Source organism: Oryctolagus cuniculus, chromosome 1, assembly GCF_964237555.1.
Source record: "Oryctolagus cuniculus chromosome 1, mOryCun1.1, whole genome shotgun sequence".
Lineage (NCBI taxonomy): Eukaryota > Metazoa > Chordata > Mammalia > Lagomorpha > Leporidae > Oryctolagus > Oryctolagus cuniculus.
The window spans coordinates 109,351,383-109,372,017 of NC_091432.1; the positions used below are offsets into that span (position 1 = coordinate 109,351,383).

General features: G+C 54.0%; 1 protein-coding gene across 2 annotated transcripts in view; it reads right to left on the reverse strand.

The window, feature by feature from the left end:
- DSCAML1 (DS cell adhesion molecule like 1) overlaps positions 1-20,635 on the reverse strand; it is a 338,651-nt gene that overhangs the window by 6,069 nt on the left and 311,947 nt on the right. For both annotated transcript variants that reach the window (XM_070078766.1, XM_002708369.4), the window contains 8 exons: positions 16,271-16,410; positions 9,274-9,427; positions 6,236-6,353; positions 5,771-5,934; positions 5,371-5,469; positions 4,499-4,687; positions 3,807-4,094; positions 1,805-1,960 (listed from right to left, as the gene is read on the reverse strand). In XM_070078766.1, the coding sequence (XP_069934867.1) occupies positions 1,805-1,960; positions 3,807-4,094; positions 4,499-4,687; positions 5,371-5,469; positions 5,771-5,934; positions 6,236-6,353; positions 9,274-9,427; positions 16,271-16,410 (1,308 nt within the window). The remainder of the gene's footprint in view (positions 1-1,804; positions 1,961-3,806; positions 4,095-4,498; positions 4,688-5,370; positions 5,470-5,770; positions 5,935-6,235; positions 6,354-9,273; positions 9,428-16,270; positions 16,411-20,635) is intronic.

Consider the following 20,635-nt stretch of genomic DNA (forward strand, 5'->3'; position numbering starts at 1 on the left):
ATCAATCCATCCATCTGATCATCCATCCAACCATCCTCCCATCAAGTCAACCTTGCATTAATATTCATCCCACCATCCTTTAATTTATATATTCAACCTCCCTCCAAGTATCCATACCACCATCCAACCATTCACCCAATCCCACCATTTCAACTCTTCTTTTAGTTAACCATACAACCATATGTCCATCTTATCATCCCTTTATCCATGAAAATATCCTTCCATCCATTCATCCATCCACCCAATTATCAACCCATCTATACAGCTGTTCATATAATCATATACATATATAAATAATCAATCTATTCATTCAAACATCTACTTATCCATCCAACCATCTATCTATGAAACCTTTAATCCAACCATTCATCTTATTCATCCAGCCATCCTTCTACCTAAATACCCTTCCACCCAACTATGTATTAATTGATTCACTCAACCATCTAACCATCTATCCAACCATATAACCACTCATCTGTACAGTCACCCGACTGTCCATCAACTCATCTACCTATCCGCCATCTGTCCATCCATCTATCCATCCATCCTTCCATTTGTATATTTTTACATTCAACTATCTATTCAATCATCCAACCATCTAACCACTCATCCATCCAGTCATCAGATCATCTATCTAGTCATTCACCTATTTATTTATTTATTTTTTGACAGGCAAAGTTAGATAGTGATAGAGAGACAGAGAGAAAGGTCTTCCTTTTTTTCTGTTGGTTCACCCGCCAAGTGGCTGCCATGGCTGGTGCATTGCAGCCAGCGCGCTGTGCCGATCTGAAGCCAGGAGCCAGGTGCCCCCTCCCGGTCTCCCATGCAGGCGCAGGGCCCAAGAACCTGGGACATCCTCCACTGCACCCCCGGGCCACAGCAGAGAGCTGGACTGGAAGAGGAGCAACTGGGACAGAAGCCAGCACTCCAACCGGGACTAGAACCCGGGGTGCCGGCGCTGCAGGCAGAGGATTAGCCTATTGAGCTGCGGCGCTGGCCTCACCTGTTTATTTATCCATCTAATCATTCATACAATCATTCGCCTATCTAGCCATCCATCAACCATTCAACCATCCATTCATCTGGCCACCAAATCCCTGAATATCTAGAGAGCATCAGTCATTCCCTCTTCCATGCTACTACTGTCCTCTGAATTCTCACATCTGCCTGTGAATTCTATATGGGTGTGGGAAGTCTCCTTCTTCATTTATATGCCATATTTCTAATGTCTGGCAGTATCTATGATGCAGCAAACTCAATAAATGTTTTCAAAATGAGTGAACAAACATTTGTGAAGCAACTTGTAGGTGCCAGATACTGTACATTAGTCCTTGGGAAAACTGAGGTATCAAACTATGATATCGGGTATTAGAAAAAAGGGGACGATATTCAAAATATTTAACACTCAACACGGCATGAAAACTTCCCAGTCAGAAGCAAGCAGCATCCTAGAGACCAGCTGAAGTCCTACTCCCTAGTGGACGGTCCCAAGAATCCCGTGTGAGTGCAGCCAAGCTGGAAGAGAGGAATGTCTATTTGCCACCATGCAAAGTTTGAGTGTTTTAACCGCCAGCATGGCTTTGCCAGTGTGTCCCTCTACCTGTCAGCTCTGGCTGGGGCAGGCACAGAGACCTGGGGCCTAGGGGAGGAAGCAGTGATCAGCTACGGCGGTTTCAGGAGGCTGGAGGGCAGCTCTTCCGTCAAGGGCACACAGGCACTGTCTTGCTGTGGGCTAGGGCAGGGTGGCCAGTGCGCCTGAGAGTCAGCACCGCCCCCTCTGAGAGCCCATGGGAAAGCCCCCCACCTCGGAGCCGCTTCAGTCGCTTCTCCTTCCTCTTCTTGCGCACGATGAAGAGCAGAGCCACCCCCAGCGTGGCCAGGATGACGGGGCAGCCGATGGTGAAGAGCTTCTTCACGTCATCCCCTTCTCCTTGAGCAGATTTGATGGGCGGGATGGTGCCTGAGCGAGGGCAAGAAGGAGAGCAGGTGCCCCTGTGAGCCAGGTGCCGTGCAGAGCCCTAGCCCTCTGACTTCGGTCTCTGGTCTCCACCTCCCGGCACAGAGCACTCAGAGGGCCACTGAGCCCTCTGCTCCCCTCAATTCTGGTCCCATCAGAACAGCCGCGAGCAGCTGTGCAGTTTTTACACTGCATTGTACACTTCCTGGTTTTGTTTCCGACTTATTCTCAGGTCTCTGACACGGAGTCTCCTGCCTGGCGGTGTCAGGGCTCATTCTCAGGGGGTGGGTTGAGGGGCTTAAATTTCCACCCCTAGCCAGAGTTTGGGGGAATGCAGGGAGAAGCATAATAGAAAGAAGTTGGCAGTGGGATCCTGGGTTCTCTTCCCTAGGTGGGGACAAAACCCACTAAGGACTCTGCTCTCTCTCTGCTCTTCCCTCCCCAGGCAGTATCTGCTAACCTTGAGTGCCTGCAGGGCCTGCTCAGTGATACTTTCCTGCCCACAGAACCCTCTGCCAAGCCCAGACTATGCTTCAAGGTCACTGCCTGGCTTGGGGTTGGCCCAGCTCCAGCCATTGCAACCATTTGGGGAGTGAACCAGTGGATGGAAAACCTCTCTCTCTCTCTCTCTCTCTCTCTCTTTCTCTCTCTCTGCCTCTCTGTAACTCCACCTTTCAAATAAATAAATCTTTTTTTTAAAAAAGTCACAGCATTCAGGAAGCCTTCCTTGTCTGAGCCCATCTGCTTCCAATGCAGCCTTTATCCTGTTTCCTGACCACCCACTGGACTTGGTTTACCTTGGGACCACAGCCCCTGTGAATTCGGCCTTCTAGGTTCCTTTGGCATATCTGTGGAATGTGCATGCCTGTGTGTGTGTGTGTGTGTGTGCAGTGTGGAAGTAGCTCTAAGAGGCAGACACCTGTGACGAGCTCGCCAGATGCCCATGTGCTTGGCCACCTTTCCAAACTTCCTTGCAGTCAGATTAGAGCCATGTGATGAGTTTGGGCAACAGGGTGTGAACAGAGTGGTAAGCTCCACCTCCTCACCAGGGATCCCATGTGCCTTTTGGTGACGTTGGAGGCTCCACATTCGAGGGCGTAGCTAAAAATGATGGCCAGCGAAGCGTCACAGGCCTCCATGAGAGCAAGAAACACATCTTTAGTGGGCTAAGCCCCCAAGCTTTCAGTGTCTACTCTTGCAGCACAGGCTATCACTTCTTGTTTAAATATTTAAAAAAGATTATTTATTTATTTAAAAGGCAGAGAGAGAGAGAGAGAGAGAGAGATCCTCTATCTGCTGGTTCATTCTCCCAAATAGCTGCAAATAGCGTGGCTGGGCCTGGCTGAAACCGGAAACCAGTAGCTTCCTCCTTATCTCCCACGTGGGTGGCAGGGGCCCAAATACTTGGGCCATTTCTGTTGCTTTTCCAGGCCATTAGCAGGGAGCTGTACTGGAAGTGGAGAAGTCGGGACCTGAACTGGAGCCCATATGGTGGCGGCTGCACCTGCTGCACCACGGCACTGACGCCAAGGCTGTTACTTCCTGGCTAATCTGCTGCATCAGCAGAGTTCTTAGAGGCGGGACCTCAATACGTCACAACCTGCTTCCCCGCCCATCTCCCGGAAGCAGCAGAAACTCCATCTTCTGTGGCACTGGCCTTTGTCTGCCTACTTACCTGCCTGCTGCCGGTCTGCTGCCCCCTTCGCCTGCCCCTTCCTCTGTCTGCCAGCTGTCCCGCAGACTTCTTACTGGTCTGTCTCTTCCTGTGTCTCCCTCTCCACCAGCTTCCCCGGCACCACCTGCTCCTGCCTCGGCACAGCCCCCCTCCCACCCTCTCGGACGGACTCACTGCCATCGTAGTCCAGGGTGGCGAACTGAGCAGTCTCGTTGCCGCAGCCAGCGCTGTTGCAAGCCCGCATGCGCAGCTCGTACCACGTGGCCTCTCGCAGTTCGGTGAGGAACACCTCCCCGGAGCTGTTGGCCCGGAGGCCCTGCCAGGCCCAGGTCCCTTTGGGCCGGTACTCCAGGACGATGGCTGTGATGGGGCAGCCCCCGTTGCTCCAGCCCTGCAGGTTGAGCCGAGCATGTGTGGAGTTGATGTGGGTGAAGAGGTGCTGATCTTTGCTGAAGGAAGGTTCTAGGGGGTGGGGGTGGTGCAGAGGGAGAGAGAGAGGTTAGAGAGACCCAGGGCAGGAGAGCATTGCCCTGGGGCAGATGGGGCTGTCAGGGTCCTGGGGACCAGTGTTTGGCACACCTTGGGGTGGGGATGCCCTAGGGAGCAGAGGGAGGAGAAGCTGGGACCTGGAGGGAGGCCTCAGAGTGCAGGGAGAGAGATGGGGAGGAAGGGGGCCACCCTGGGCCACCCTTGCAGATGAATGGGACCAGAACTGCCCCACGGTGCCGGTTCCATTCTCAAGGTGCCCTAGTGGTGGGACCGAGGTGGGGTCTCCGCCCTCCATCTCCCTGCGTCCCTCTCCTGGCCATCTCCCCTCCCTCGGCCTGGGCTCCTCCATCCTCCCGCCTCCCCCACCCGAGCCTCACCCCGCCCGTGGGTCTTGGCCTCGATGATCTCGCTGATGCGTCCGGAGCCCACGCTGTTCTTGGCCGCCAGCTTCACCTTGTACCATGTGCCGCACTTGAGGCTGTCCAGCTTGAAGGAGCGCTCACTGGAGCTGATGAGCACGTCCTTCCACTCCTCGCTGTTGTCCACCGAGTACTGCAGCACAAAGCCTGCCCGGGGTGGGGGGTTTGCCTGGCTCAGCTGGGGGCGGGGCGAGGGGCGGAAGCCCAGCCCAGGAGACCCCCACAGGCACAGTCATGGGGAGGGGCATATGCAAGTTAGATACCAGAGTGCAAGGACCTTAGGTCCAGCCCCTGGCCGGGTTTTGTTTTCTCTTGCTTTAGTGCTAGGGTTCAGTAGCCAAGGTGGGGCAGAAAACCAGAGAGGTGAGGCTTCAGAGGGTCCCGTGTAGACCCTTAGAGCTCCACATGTGGGCCCGGCCAGCAGCAGCAGCATCACCTGGGAGTCCACAAGAAATGCAGATTCCTGGCCACTACTCTGGCCCCCCAGGCCTTACTGACTCAGGATCTGAATTTGTAAGATGCTCGGGGTTCATGCACACATTCAGGTTTGTGGGGCACTGATCAGCCATGTATTTGACAGATTGGGAAACCGAGACCCACAGAGGAAAGCCAACTTCACAGCTCCCAGGTGGCGAGGGGGCGGGCGTGCTGCAGCCCACATGCCCAGGCAAGCGCCCTTTCTGTGGCTCTGAGTGCTAACCTCCTGGCGGTCCGAATCCACCCCCCCCCATTCCCTGGATCTGATGGGGATCGTCGTGGGAGTGAGGAAAGCCCTTCCCCTGCCCTGGGGCCTAGAATTCCTTCCCCTCCTCACCTGGACTCCTGCTTACCTCTGATGGAGCTGCCCCCATTGTCACCTGGGATCCAGGTCAGGGTGATGGACGAAGCGGAGGTTTTGGAGACAGTGAGGCGGGGCTGGTCCGGGGGAACTGTGAGGAGGAAGCCACCAGCCCTCAGCAGAGGGTGAACCCGGGTGCCGGGAGGGTGGGGAGGGGGCATGGAGGCACGCGGGAGGGGACCAGCTCTGAAATGCTTTCAGCGATCCTGCGCCCCACCCTCCTGCCACCTCGTCTGACCGGCGCACCTGTTCTGACAAGGCCAGTCCCCCGCCCCCCAGTCCCCACCCCTGGGCTTGTCTTTCAGTAACCCTCTCTCCCACGTGATGGAGCCCCTGCCCCTTCTCAGGTCCTGTCCCCCACAGAGCCCGCCCGCCCACCCCACAGGTCTCACCTTGTACCAGAAGGTTGACGATGATGGTGTCGAAGCCGCCGGTGTTGGTGGCGGTGCAGGTGTAGTAGCCCGAGTCCTCGGCTTTCACGGCACGCAGCAGCAGGGTGCCATTGGTGTGGATGAGCCGGTGCCCGTCCATGGCCACGGGGATGGCAGAGTCTTCACTGCCAGGGCGAGAGGGTGGGTGGGTTATGGCAAGCCCCTCCCCGTCTCGGGGCCCTCGGGTCTGCAGGCAGAGGGCGCTGTGCGCTGGAGGCCTCCCAGGGGCACCCTGCGTTCTTGGGGATTTTACCCAGCACTTCCTGGGGGGTGGTGTCTCCAGTAACCTTGGCTCTTGGCTCCCACCAGAGAGGAGCCAGGGAGGCCGGGCCTGCTGGGAGAGCAGCAGCCATGCACTCCGCAGGGTTCCCACAGTCAGCAGGACCGGGGAACACCCCCAACTCTCCTCCAGGGCCTGCCACACACCTGTCCTTGGTCCACTTCACAGCAGGGGCTGGATCCCCCACCGAATTGCAAGGCAGCCGCACGTCCTTCATCCAGGGTGTCGTCACCGTGCCCCCGAAAGAGATGATCTTTGCTGGGGCTGCAGAGGAGAGAGGGTGATGGCTCCGCCACTGCTGCCTCTCGACACTGCCCTGCCCCCTCCTTCTCAGGGATCCGCAGATCAAGCCCTCCCTCCCCAGCCCTACCTCCACCTCGGGGTCGGGGGAGGAAGTCAGGGAGTCCCGGCTGGGGTCACTGGTTCAGCAGTGTGGGTGAGGCTCGGAGGAGTCATAAAATGAGGGCGATCTAGCCTCTGCACTCGAGGTGCTCATGGTCCAAGGAGGAGACAGGGTGCTGAGTACCCCGGCAGGGCAGGGCCAGGGAGTCAGGGGAGCCGGCTAAGGGGGTGGTGGGTGGTGGCTGGGGACGGCTGCTGGAACTGGAGGTGCTGACCTGAAGGCTGGGAGGCGACTCACTGAGCAGAGGAGGAGAGGCAGGCCAGGCAGAGGGAACAGACTGAGGAAGGGCAGAGGGCTCAACAGCGGCGAGGGTGAGGGTTTGCAAGGACTTAGGGCAAGAGCTCAGAGTGGGCAAGGGGCGGCAGTGGAGTCATGGAGGGCTCCGTCGGCACAGCAAGGAGGGAGGAAGCCTCTGGAGGCTTATCCGTAAGCAGCGCCCGCCAAGCGCCAAGTAGGGATTCCAGATAAGCTCCTAGCTGTGCGGCGACCCTGGAGGGTGACCAGACGTGGCCAGAGCGCAGGCCCAAGGCATGGCAGTGGGGAGGAGGTTCAGGGTGAAGGGCAGGGATGGACAGGGATGGGGGAAGAGAAGGGGAGGTGAGGGTGGCCAGACTGACTGGGTGCGGGTGCTGGAGCCTTCAGGGAGATGAGGCACGGGTCTGGCAGGAGAGCGGTGGAGATGCCCCTTCGTGCTGCCTGTGGCCAGCACACGGGGAAGCCAGAATGCAGCTGGGACTGCATGTTCTGTGGTGTAACAGAGATGTCTGGGCCTGAGACACTGAGCTGGGGGTTGTTAGCAGGAGGGGACATGGACGGCCGGGGCCATGGCAGCACCCAGGGTCAATAATGCGGAGGCACCAGTGAGCCCCCAAGGGAGGTGAGAACTAAGTCAGGTGAGAACTGAGCAGCAAGGGTGTCTCAGAGATCGCCCAGCCTGGATGGGAAGGAGTGGAGCAGCCTAGAGCCGCAGAGGGCCAGCAAGAGCTCTGGAGCTGCACGGTGGTGTCCGGGGGTTGGGGAGGCAGCTGAGGGGTTTGGGGACAGGAAGTTGGCTTGGGTTGGTCTCCAGGAGGGCAGTGCTGGGGGGGGCAGCTGTGGGGCTCATGGTGGGTAGGGAAGGTATGGGCGAGCGGCTGAGCAGGGCAGCGGGACAGCAGGGCCTGAGTGGAGATGTCCTCCACAGCGGCAGAGCACAAGTTCTCCAGAGACCCAGCTCCTGCCCAGCTCTGCTGTGGCCCTGGGTTGGCTCCCGGACACCCATGGGTCTCAATGCGTGTGTCGGCAGGTGTGCATGTCTGTATCAGTCTGTGCAGGAGTGTGCATGTGCACGTGCACACGCATGAATGCATGTATCTATGTGAGCGTGCATAGGTGCATGCACGTGTTATGAGCGTGTATATGTGTGCATGTGTACTACGTGAGTGTACATAGTGTGCATGCGTGTGTATGAGCATGAGTGCGCATGTGTGAACACTGTGTACATGCATATGAGCATATACGTGTGTGCATGTGTGCATGGCTATGCATACCTATCTATGTGTACATGAATATGCATGTATGATGTATGTGCACATATGTGTACGGTACACGTGTATGTATGTGCCTGTGTGCATGAGTACGTGTGTGCGCATGTGTGAGCGTGTGACAGCTGGGGAACGAGACAGCAGTGTCAGTCTCTGCTCACAGGGAAGCTGCGAGGGGCGAAGCGTGACTGAATTTTAGGAGGCACAGAGCTCAGGAGGAATGTGTTGTATTTAATGACCACGGAGGCAGGGGCTTGCTCTCTGCAAGGCATTCAGGCCCTTGAACCTTTGCCTCTAAGGGGCTCTAGCTGTCCCAGGAGGACCAAGGGCTACAGCCCCCCACCTTGACAGAGGTGAGTTTTGGAGAAGAGGTGGTAGCGCCCCGGCAGGAAGTAGAGACACCGAGGTCACGTGGAAGCCAGAACCAGCCCAGCACTGCTCGCCTGCCTTGGCGCCAAGGCCCTGCCGCTCTTACCCTGGACTGCTCAGCTGTAGCATGGGATGGCAAGCCCCGCCCCGTTGCTGGGTGCCGGCGCTGAGCCTGCAGTGTCTGAGCAGGGGAGCTCCAGCCAGGAAGGGGGGCCGGGCTGAGCGGGCAGCACCTAGCCTTGTCCAGGCCCTGGGACCCCAGGGCTAGAGCCAGGTGGGTAAGCAGTGGCTGGCTGGGGGAGCAGAAGGAGGCCAGAGTCAAGACCCCAAAGTCCTGAGCTCGTGGGACCAGTTCCTGTGTCTCAGGCTCGGGACAGAGGCCCTGCCTAGCACCTGCCCCGCCTTGGTGTTGGGTGGAGGTCTCTGAGAAGTGGGGGTGCACCGCAGTGCCACATTTATGTCCGGGTCAGGGATTCCAGGGTCACGCCCCAGGAAGGGCTTCTTCCAGTCCAGAAGGCCTTCATGGCATGCGCTGCACCAGGGGCGGCTCCTGGAGCTGTGGGCGCTTCGCTGGGGTCAGGGGGTGGAGGTGCATCTTTGGAGCAGCCCCCACAGGCCCCAGTGAAGGGGCTGAGCGCTGGGGCTGTAGGCTCGACTTCGGGGTGGGAGGTGCGAGCGGAGGGTTTGGCGTGGGGCAGCGCGGGGTGGGGGGCACGCGCGGGCTGGCTACAGGCTGCTGTGAGGCTCTCCCAGAGTCAGGGGGCAGCAGAGGCCCAGTCTTGGCGGCTGCAGGCCGGAGGCGAGAGGCCAGCGACTCACACAGGTCAGGGGCAGGGGAGGGCAGACAGCCCCTGTCTGGTGGCAGCCCCGCCCCCGCCTGGCTTCTCACCCTTGCTGGCGGGCTCGATGGTGACCTTCTCGCTGCTGTTGCCCCGGCCGGCGGAGGTGACGGCGGCCACCCACAGCAGGTACTGCTGCCCTCGGTTGAGGTGGGCGATCCGGTAGAAGAGCTGCTCGGGACTCGTCTCGTACTCGCTGGGAGCCTGCAGGGCAGAGCGAAGCGGTCCTTGGAAGCGGAACCTGGGCCCTGGGGCCTCCAGCCCCCACTCAACCCTGCGCCCGGGGCTCCAAGGAAGGGTGGGGTGGGAGGCAGGATTCCATCACTTTGCTGGAGCAGTGGTTTGCACTGTCCTGGCCCCTTGGGAGGTGACCCTCTGGGTGGTGCTGGGCTAGCCTCAGTTTACCTCTTTGCCTGCCCCAAGCTCTGGTGACTGTGGCTCCAGGTCAGGGACCAGGAGTGTTTTGGGTGAGGGGTGGAGGGGTCAGGAGAAGGGAGAATGGGGGAGGGAGGGTCCCAGGTAAGCTATGAGAAAGGAACGAGTTTGTGGAAAGCAGCCAAGTTGCTGTCCACGCCTTACTGGGGCTGTGGCCAGGCTCCGCAGCCCGTCCCCGCTCAGAGTGGCCGCCCAGCCCTGCCGTCTAATTACCCACTCCTCCATTCCTCGGGCAGCAAGCCTGTCGGGGAGGGAGGGGCAGGAGAGGGAGCGTGGGAGCTTTACGGGGCACCGCTTTATTAATGATTATTAGTGGTATAGATCACCATATATATTTGTAGGTTATAGAAATCTATAACATTTTTTCAAACCAAATGACAGTTTTGACAAGTTGCCAACAAAACAATATCAGATCCCAGCGGTTTTACCAGTTGCTTTGATGAAAAGATTATGTTGCCTTGGAAACCAGAGGCTCAGATATTGAAATGAATTTGAGAAGGAGCTTTTGATAAGCGCCAGTGTGCAGACCTCCTGTCAGCCTCTTTCCTGGTGCCGGTGGGATGGGGCTGACTTCATTTTATTTTATTTTTTGGTCAGCTGCGGGGAAGGGAGAGGAAGACAGCACCAGGGCCCCTTTGAAATCTGGGCAGAAGTCCAGGGCTAGTGTGGGGGGGCAGCCCCCCTGTAACAGACAGGGGGCCCCCCCGAGGCCATGGGGAGCGAATAATTTGTTATCTCTGCAGTCACGGGCTCTCGCACACACCCGCTCACATGCACACGGACGTGGGGACGCCAGGATGCCTGTGCCAAGGGACAGACGTGGGTCACAGAAGGACAGTCTCCAGGCCCTGGGAGGGCTGAGCGCTCCGGTGACTTCTAAAGGGGGAGACCGTCCTCCTGACCCCAGCCCTTCTCTACAAGGAAATGCTGGGGAGAAGGCATGGGCATCCGATCAACACACGCAGAGCTCCCGAGCAGACTCCTCCCTCATGGGGATCTGGCCTTGAACCCAGGAGGTCCCCGCTAGGCGACAGCACTGTGGGCCCCAGTGCGAGTACTGCAGCTCATATCCATGCATGGGGCACGGTGGCTTGAATGCTGTCCTGCACTACTTAGGAGGCTCAGGACCGGCAAGGTGGCCCTGGTTCCCAGGGCCTCGGCTTTCCGTCCTGCACACCAGGCAAGCCCTGCCTGCTCTGCACAGTGACCGGGAGGCACAAAGCAAGGGGTGTGCAAGGCCACGGTGAACTGGGACTCATTTTCAGTGAGGATAGGGGATGGATTTGGACTTCGTGTTATTAAGGATCCCTTGTTATTAAACATTAATTACTGTGTACTGGAGGATAGATACCCTGACCCTTTGCTTATGTCTGTAAGCATCCTTACATTATTTCACACCTTCTTGAACTTTCACTTAATGACACAATAGAAAACATCCCGTAGGACTAAACAAATCTGAAATTATATACATTACATAGGCCTTGGCTGTAATATGTATTACGGAAAATTAAATGTTTATTAAAATAACTTTTGTTAGGCATATGCTGACATCTGGTAATAAACTAATTTGTTAAATGTTATAAAAAATGCCAGATAATGTCTTTAACAGAAAGCAGCAAATCCATAGAAATTGGGACTATGTGTTTAGTTTTTATAGTTTTCTTGACCTAACATATATAAGTGGGATTACAGCATACAAACATGAAAATAATAATTCTAGAAATTAAATGTAGATGTCTATTTTAGAGAACTATTTAAAATCCTAGGACTGAATAATTACAAATGAGTAGCAAAAAACACTAATATGTTAAAATCATTGATATGTGAAAGCCTCAATAATCCCATGGCTAAAGAATCTATAAAACTATATGCCAGATTCTAAATAAAAATGTATGTGCACACGTGCGTGTGCGGGGAAGTTGCATGTGCTTGCGTGAATGGTCAGCATGTACTGGCGGGAAGCAGGCAAGTCCGGCTTCCCCTCGACGGTCTAGGCGTCTTACCCAGTTCCCAGGCACCTTCCTTTTAACCTGGACTCCCCATGAATCGCACGACATCACTTTCAAAAGCACATAGATCCGGGCCGGCGCCGTGGCTCAATAGGCTAATCCTCCACCTTGCGGCGCCGGCACACCGGGTTCTAGTCCCGGTTGGGGCGCCGGATTCTGTCCCGGTTGCCCCTCTTCCAGGCCAGCTCTCTGCTATGGCCAGGGAGTGCAGTGGAGGATGGCCCAGGTGCTTGGGCCCTGCACCCCATGGGAGACCAGGAAAAGCACCTGGCTCCTGGCTCCTGCCAGGATCAGCGCGGTGCGCCGGCTGCAGCGGCGGCCATTGGAGGGTGAACCAGCGGCAAAGGAAGACCTTTCTCTCTCTGTCTCTCTCTCTCACTGTCCACTCTGCCTGTCAAAAAAAAAAAAAAAAAAAAAAAAAACACATAGATCCCCACATAATGTCTCAGTGAATCAAAGATTTAAAAAAAGGCAAACCACGAAAGGTAAATATTTATCTGTTTTTCTAGTCATAAAAGTAAAGGCAAAAATCATAAATGCAAATAACATAATTTCACATGACATAAAAAAACTATGGCACATGAAAAACAGAACCAAAAGGCAAGCCGTGAACTGGCACATGTTTGCCACTCACTTGATAGGAAATGGTTATCAGCCCTAACACAAAACAACACTCACAAATCAGTAAGAAAAGCACGCAGTGGGGCTTGTGGCACAGCTGGTTAAGCTGCTGCCCCGGACACTCGCATCCCACACAGGAGGGCAGGGGACTGAGTCCCAGAGCTGCTTCTAATCCAGCTCCCTGCTCCTGTGTCTGGGAGCCAGCAGATGATGGCCCAAGGGCTTGGCTTTCTGCCACTCATATGGGAGACCCAGATGGAGCCCCTGGCTCCTGGCTCAGCCTGGCTCAGCCCTGGCTGTTCTGCACATCTAGGGGAGTGAACCAGCAGATGGAAGATCTCTCTGTCTCTCCCTCTCTTGCTGTCACTCTGCCTTTCAAATAAACACATAATAAATAAATAATCTTAAACACAAAATAAGAACAATGAGAGTAACCAAAATAGAAAAAGGGACAAGACATATGAATTGGTAATTAGTAGAAATAGAAAAAAATAGTCAGCAACTATATGAGAATCATTTAACTAGTGATCAAAGATGGTTTAAAATAAGTCACCTTAAAAAAAAATCCAGCTGAAAACCAAACCAAACCAAAAACCTTGGGATGAGTGTAGACATGGAGGTGAACCTGCCCATGCCACAAACACCGAGGATGCTGGCAGAGAGGCTGACTGGTGCAGACTTGAACAAAATTCACACTCTTTGTGATCCAGGGATTTCTACAGAAATTGACCCTGGGAAAAATACTGAAATAAGTGCCTCAAGACTTTTGTGAAGAAAGTCCACTGAAGCATTGTTTACAATGGTGAAAATTTCGAAGGCACATTAAATATGGAATAGTGGGAGCCTGGTTAAATAGACTTTGTATAAACAGAAATTCACAATCATGTTTTCAAAGAACATTTGATGGCATGGGCAGTGCCTAGGTATATTACATGCAAAAAAGAAGGTTATGTAATATTCACAGAATTTTCTGAAAAAATTCCAGAATATAATATGTGTACAGATCAAAGACTGGAAGGCGACGTGGAATCTTCAAAAAGTTCGTGGAAAATGAATATTATGAAAAACCTGGGCTTGGATTTCACAACCTTTTTGCAGCAAAATAAACTTATCTTTTAATTCAATTTTTTCCACAAATGTCTTTGAAGTCCCCTTGTACGACAAAGTGTCACTGGTTTATCTTGGGGGAGTGAGAGTACAATAACTTTTACTTGCCTCTTGATTGTTTCGTATATTTTATTTTATATTTATCTATATTTATTTAATATTTACTTATATTTTATTTACAGTTTTCTGTAATTAAATTGTATTATTTGTATAGTCAGAGAAAACTGACAAATTCGCTGAAGTGTTTGGAAGAACTTCTACCAGGCCCCAGGGCAGCTCTGGCTACCTGTGCACCCGGCAATGCACTGACAGCCAGTGTCACAGGCACCTGTTCTGAGGACACCCACGTACCCATGAGACTCTCCCACTGCCATGCATGTGCACACTTGCTCCCAACCCCGTGCCTGTACCCGTGATTTTGCATTATCACCTACACCCTCGTCCCCAGCACACCTCCCAGACCTGCCTTTGTAGCTGTTTGTAATGCAGTTGTTTGGAATCTGGAATGTGTTTGTTCAAAGCGGTCATGTCACACGTGGTGGGTGGGTCCTGGTCCTACACTAGGTGAGCCAGTTCATCTGAGTTCACCTGCTCTCCTGCCCTCGTGTGGCTGAAGTTCCCATAGCCCCGGGCAGTCCTGTGTGACACTGTACACCAGGACGCCTCCCCAGGGGAGATGAGACTCCTCAGTGTCCACGACACAAAGAAGGCAGAAGGTGGGTCCCGGGGTCCCCAGCGGCTGGAGGAGGGGATGGGCCTGGGAGAAGACCCCAGCCAGTGGAGTGAAGGAGCAGACCGGGCTCCCGCACACCAGTCCCTCGGGAGACTTCATTGTCAGAGGAGGGAATGACCGCAGAGGCCGCGCTAGGGAATGCCCAGCGTCTCCCGTGCGTTTCAGAAAGGACACTTGCCCAGTAGCTCCAGCATACAGCCTCCAGACTTCTCCTTACTCATTTCCCAAACCTGCAGTGATTGATGGCCCGGACACTCAGCAGCAGAAGACCCAGTGACGGCAAGATGCTGCCCCGCCCTCACAGGGTATCGGAGACCAGCGTGGGAGAAAGAACTGGTCAGCTTCCTGCTCTGGAATGCATTCAGTGTGTGACCGTGGGCAGAGGGCGCGGCACGGTGGGAAGCCAGTGGGGCAGGGTGCGGAGGAGTGAGAAGGCATAGTGGGTGTCCAGCAGGGTGAGGGGTTTGGTGTTACGAGCTCCTAGGGTGTGTGTGTGTGTGTGTGTGTGTGTGTGAGACAGAGAGAGAGAGAGAGAAAGAGAGAGAGACTGACTGCCTGGGTAATCCCCATTGTCCATGTAGATGTGGGGCACCTGTGATGAGGTGTGATTGGCCCAGCACCCATCAGGGCAGGGTGTTGTCAGCCAGCACCTGTGCACCCTGGCGCCCAGCGCTTCCCCTTCTAGCTCTGTGCCCAACAGGAACACATACGCACGAGTGCCCAGAGCCAAGTACAAGAATGTCCACAGCCGTACCACTGGAACAGCCCCCAACAGAAAAGAATGCAACCCTTCCCTCGTGGGTATCCATGGATAACACAATGGAAAACTGTGCTGTGATCTTTGCATGCAACCGAAAGGTATGTGGAGGTGAGAGTGATCCGAGGCCACACGCCATGATGGGTCTGACATTCACAAATTCAAAATAACGCTAAGCAACAGAAGTCAGACAAGGGTGTGTCTCCACTTACACAAAGCACAGGAAGAGGCAGCGCTGATGATGTTCCCAAGGTCACCAGAGGGGTAGCCCTGGTGGGGACTGGCGGGGCTTGAGGGCTTGCTGTGCCCTGTCCCCTGCCCTGGGGCACTGCCTGGAGCGCCGTGCGGCTTCATGGGGCTGCGTGGTCAGCACGCCACATGCACGTGTGGAAGTGCCACGAGGACGGCCAGGAGGGCAGGGCTGGGGGGCTTCCTTCCCCTAAGAGAACTCTGGCCTCTGTGGTGAGGAGCTTGGCCACCTGCCACCAAAGGCCAATCCACACAGATGACACAGTCACTGCGTGATTTCAGGGCGGCTTCCTGGAGGCCGAGTGCAAACCTGTAGTTGCTCGGGCTGATAAGTTGCTGATGGAGGAGAGGCCGGCCTCCTCCCCCTGCTCCGTGCTCCCCAACCCCTCCTCAAGGCCCTCCAGTGTGCTCCCTTCTGCCCCACTCCCACTAGCCTGGTTGCACCTGCTCCGGTACCTACAACAGGCAACGTGCTAGGGTAGTCACTCAGCCGGACTTTGGGGCTGAGCGGCTGGAGACGAGAGAGGCAGGGGAAGGTGCTGATGATGGGGCCCCTCTGAGTACTCACTGGGAGGGTAGGGGCTGCCCCTGCTCTGTGCCCCCACCTGGGGCTGCCCCTCTGCTCCGAGGGTGGGCAGGTAGCGCAATCTCTCAGCCCTAGGCCCTGGCCCTTGCCTTTCTCAATAGTATCTTTCCTCCTCCCCGATCTAGCTCCATGTTTGGGTGGCCACCCAGGCCAGAGCGGCCGCAGCCCCTCTAAGCCTACGCTGTCTATGCAGAACTCACCATGGATCATTGCTAGGGCCACAGACCAGCCAGTCCTCAGTCCCCATCCTGGGGCCTGCTAGAGCTTCCTTGGCCAACCAGATGGAAGATTTGTACCTGCCTGCTTGGCTGCGATCCACCTGCCGTAAGGGAGCCTCTGGGGCTTGGGACAATCTTGCAGCCCCTGGAACAGAGGACTTATCCAAGATGGAGAGTGGGTAAAGCCCCGGCACCACGGGGTGACCCGTGGTCGTTCTCATCCACGAATCTGGGTGGATGCAGCCAGGGTGTGGCCTGGCAGCCATCTGATCTGCAGGGTGCCTTTGCTTTTCTCTTGTGCCCCTCATCGTTCTGTCCTGGGCCCCACTTACCGGCTGGCCAGACCCGGGGCTGGAGCAGAAGATGGTGTACTTGCGGATCACCCCGTTGGGCTTGGTGGGGGGCAGCCAGGACACGACCACACTGCTGGCTGATGAAGGGACAGCCTTGATGCCAGCAGGGGGACCTGGAACTGAGCAGGGAGAAGGTCTGGTCAGTTTAGAGAAAGGAGGAACATAGCCTGTGGGAGGAACTGGAGTGGGGGAGAATGAAGCAGATCAATCTGGCAGAGCTTCCTGGAGGTGGTGTCCTTGAGCTACGTTTTAAATAGAGGCTAGCAAACAGAGGAAAGGAGAAAGGTGACCCTTTGGACTTGTAACAAAATTTCCATAGTGGAGGCCCTTAGAGTACAGCAGCTGCAGAATCGTTTGGCTAGAACCAAAGACTTGGGACAGGCAGGTGAGAAAGAGAACCGGGGAGGAGCTCAGGATCCCTGCCCCCAGTGCCCTCACTAACCACAAGCCTGTGTCTGGGGGAGAGAGCACGCCAGCACTTGTCATCTTACTCTTTTTGGTCTGCATTCCTTGGGGCTGAGGCCACAACCTCTGGGTGCCAGCTCGGCCCTTTCTGTTTCCAAGAAGGAAAGTCCATCCCGGGAGCAGCCAGGAAACCCACTCTAAGTGGATGCCAGCTCACGTGACCCTGAGCTGCTCCGGTCCCGCCTCTGGGCTGCCTGGGACACCGGCAGCTCCCGCACACTCCTCATCTTCACACCTGCATTGCATGGTTCTCCTCTTGTGTCCTGCCTCCTGGAGATCTGCTGCTGCTTTGTGGATGGTGACAGCATCCTGCTCACTTTATTTTACTCCCTCTGAGCTCAGTTTCCCCATCTATACCACTGAGGTGACCACCACATTAAAGGGTTGTGAAGAGACTTGGCGCCCATTAAAATAAAGCACCTAGCGCAGCAGCTACTGCACCAGACAGTCAATAAACTCTAACGAGGATGATTTTTGCCTTTTTCTCTCTCAATTCTCAAGCTGTGGCACCTACTTGACTTCCTCTCCCTAGTCAGTGGCTGACAATTGGGGCTCAGTGAAGTAACTGGACACAGCATCACCACCACCCAGTGCTCTGAGCCTGGAAGCTGGGAGTTGGCCTTCATGCCGCCCGTCTTCCCTGGGACAGCTCTGCCATCTGCCACTCCGCTCGGCATCTGCAGTTGTAGGGTGTGGGGGTCTGGGGTTGGCCATGAGAGTAAGTGTGCCCACTGAAGTGTTCAAATCTTCTTCTTGCACACTTCCCTTTCCTATCACTTAGCACATCTCAAGAGAGATGTGCTAAAATTGTCCATGATTTTAGACTGGCTGTTTCTCCTTGTAGTTGCCAGTGTTTGCTTTTCCATGTTTTGAGGCTATATGATTAGGTGCATGCAAAAATTTAGAGCTGCTGTAGTTCCCTAGCAAATCTGGGCTTTTATCATAGCCACGTGTCCTTCTTTACCTCTAGCAATGCCTTCTGCCTTCAAGTACACCATATTAATATTCTAGCTCTCTTTTAGACAACGTTGCAGTTTGCCTTTTATCTTTTCCCATTCTTTGATGCTGAACTTTTCTGTGCTCTTATGTTTTACGCTTTATCTAAGCCAAAAGGCTGAGAAGCAATAAGCCCTTACATTTTACATGTCTCCCATACACAGCACATATTTGCCAGTCTTATAGTCTTTATCTTTTAATCAGAGAATTTAGTCAGTTTATCTTTAGTGCAATTCCTGATATATTTAGGTTTAAATATCCCATCTTACTAAATGCACTGTTTGTCTACCTATGTTGTTTTTCCTTTACTTTTTTGGTCTTCTTTTGGATTATTTAAAAAATATTCCATTTTACTTCCTCTGTTAGTTTGATGGCTATTACCAAGTGGCACTTTTCTTTTCAGACAATGCAAGGATCTACAAACTTCCATTTACCCTCTCTCAATTTATATGTCATTGTTTGTACTTTAATTCTTCAGAGACATTATCATAGTTATGGTAGGGACTCAAGTACTTGAACCATCACCTGTGGCCTCCCAGGGAGTGCATTAATAGGAAGCTGGAATTGGAAGCAGAGCCAGAACTTGAGCCCAGGAACTCCAGTATGGGATGTGGGTGCTCTAAGCAGTGTCTTAACTGCTGTACCAAATGTCCACCCACCCGGTTACTTTTTATTTATTTATTTATTTTTGACAGGCAGAGTGGACAGTGAGAGAGACAGAGAGAAAGGTCTTCCTTTGCCGTTGGTTCACCCTCCAATGGCTGCCGCGGCCGGCACGTTGCGGCCGGCACGTTGCGGCCGGCACACCGCGCTGATCCGAAGGCAGGAGCCAGGTGCTTCTCCTGGTCTCCCATGGGGTGCAGGGCCCAAGCACCTGGGCCATCCTCCACTGCACTCCCTGGCCACAGCAGAGAGCTGGCCTGGAAGAGGGGCAACTGGGACAGAATCCGGCGCGCCGACCGGGACTAGAACCCGGTGTGCCAGAGCCGCTAGGAGGAGGATTAGCCTATTGAGCCACGGCGCCGGCCAGGTGTGTATTTCTTTAATATATTCGCTTCATAATTTGTAGAACTTCTTTAATTTGTGGCTTGATATCTTTCATCAACATTTTCAGACATTTTATCTTTTTGTCACATTCTCTTCCTCCTCCTCTTTGGGATGCCTTCCCATTGCATCCTCTGTGTCCTTAACACTCAAAACGTGGCCCATAGGTCATCAGTGGCACCACCTGGAAGCATGTTAGAAATGCAAGATCTCAGGTGCTATCCTAGAACTACTGAGTCAGAATCTGAATCTCAACAACATGACTCCCAAGTGATCTGTGTGCACATTAAAGTTTAAGAATAATTTCTCTGTGACTCGACCTGCACTTTTACCATTTCCTATCCATTTGTCTTTCTGGGCTCCATTTGGATATTTTCTCCTGACATATCTTCCAATTCACTCATTGTCCCTTCAGCTGTATCAAATATGTTGTTACACCCATCTACTGCAATCTGAATTTCAGGTGTTAGCATTTTCATGTCTAGATTTTCCATTTGATAGTTCCAATTCTCTGAAAATTTCAACTTCGTGAAGCATAATTATCATGAAGTCCATGTTTAATAAAACTGTCTGGAGTATCTGTGGATCTGTTTCTTTTCTCCCTCTTTCCTGCTGCCTTTTCTCTTGTGTCCTTATTTTATATCATGTGCCAGATACTGCTTTGTGAAATTGTTTGCGGAGATAATGAGGCTTCAGATGATATCTTCTTAAAGAAAGGATTCAAATTTGCATCTGCAATCTAGGTTTGCTCTAATCCAGTTTCCAGCACGGACATGATTCAAAGCTGAGCTGTGTACTTCTGCACCTAGACTGCTGTCCCTCACGGCCTTGGCTCATGTGAAGGGAATTCCTTAGACAGCCACACCTGCGCAGGCCTGACCTTCAGTGCATGTCTTCCTAGTGCTGCTCAGCGTCTGAGCCACAGCTCCAGGTTCAGCACCTGCCCCTCTGGGAAGGAGCTGTTGCAGAGCCCAGGCTCACCTCCTGGGCCTCTATTTTCCTTTGGATCTTGGCCCGGCAACTGTTTGCTCTCCTGCCAGTGCTCTGATGCTTCCAAGCAGGTGCTTATAAAGTGTTTTACCCAGATTTCCTGGGTGTCCTTGGCAAGGGGAAAGGGGGTTGGTGTGGAGTCTCCCAGGCCACATTGTTGGAGGCAGAACTCCGCCACGTTGCCCTAACCAGCCTCCTGCCCTTCCTCCTCACCGCTGCTGTCCCCGAGCGTGACTTCTTCATCTCTGGTCCCTGTTCCTCCACCCCTACCTTAGTCATGCCTTTGCCTCAGTCAAGGTCTCTGACGTGGCCTAAAACCCACCCCTGCTGGGGCCGGTGCTGTGGGGCAGCGGGTTAAAGCCCTGGCCCGAAGCACCGGCATCCCATATGGGTGCTGGTTCGCGTCTCAACTGCTCTACTTCCGATCCAGCTCTCTGCTGTGGCCTGGGAAAGCAGTGGAAGATGGCCCAAGTCCTTGGGCCCCTTCACTCCCATGGGAGACCTGGAAGAAGCTCCTGGCTCCTGACTTCAGATTGGCTCAGCTCCAGCTGTTGATGCCATTTGGGGAGTGAACCAGTGGATGGAAGACCTTTCTCTCTGTCTCTACCTACTCTGTAACTCTGTCTTTAAAATAAAAACAAATCTTAAAAAACATACAGCCCCAATTTACACTTGGAGCCAGCTTCGGTAGTCACTGGGGAGATGAGCAGCAGCCCCAAGGCTTGGGAGCTCATGAGCTGAGTCCAGCCGAGCCAGCCCGAAACCAAGCTCAGCGCAAGAGAGCTAGGCTTAGGGAATGAACCTGAATTCATTTGTTTGCGTCTTTTCATTTCTTTTGGCTTTCCTCTG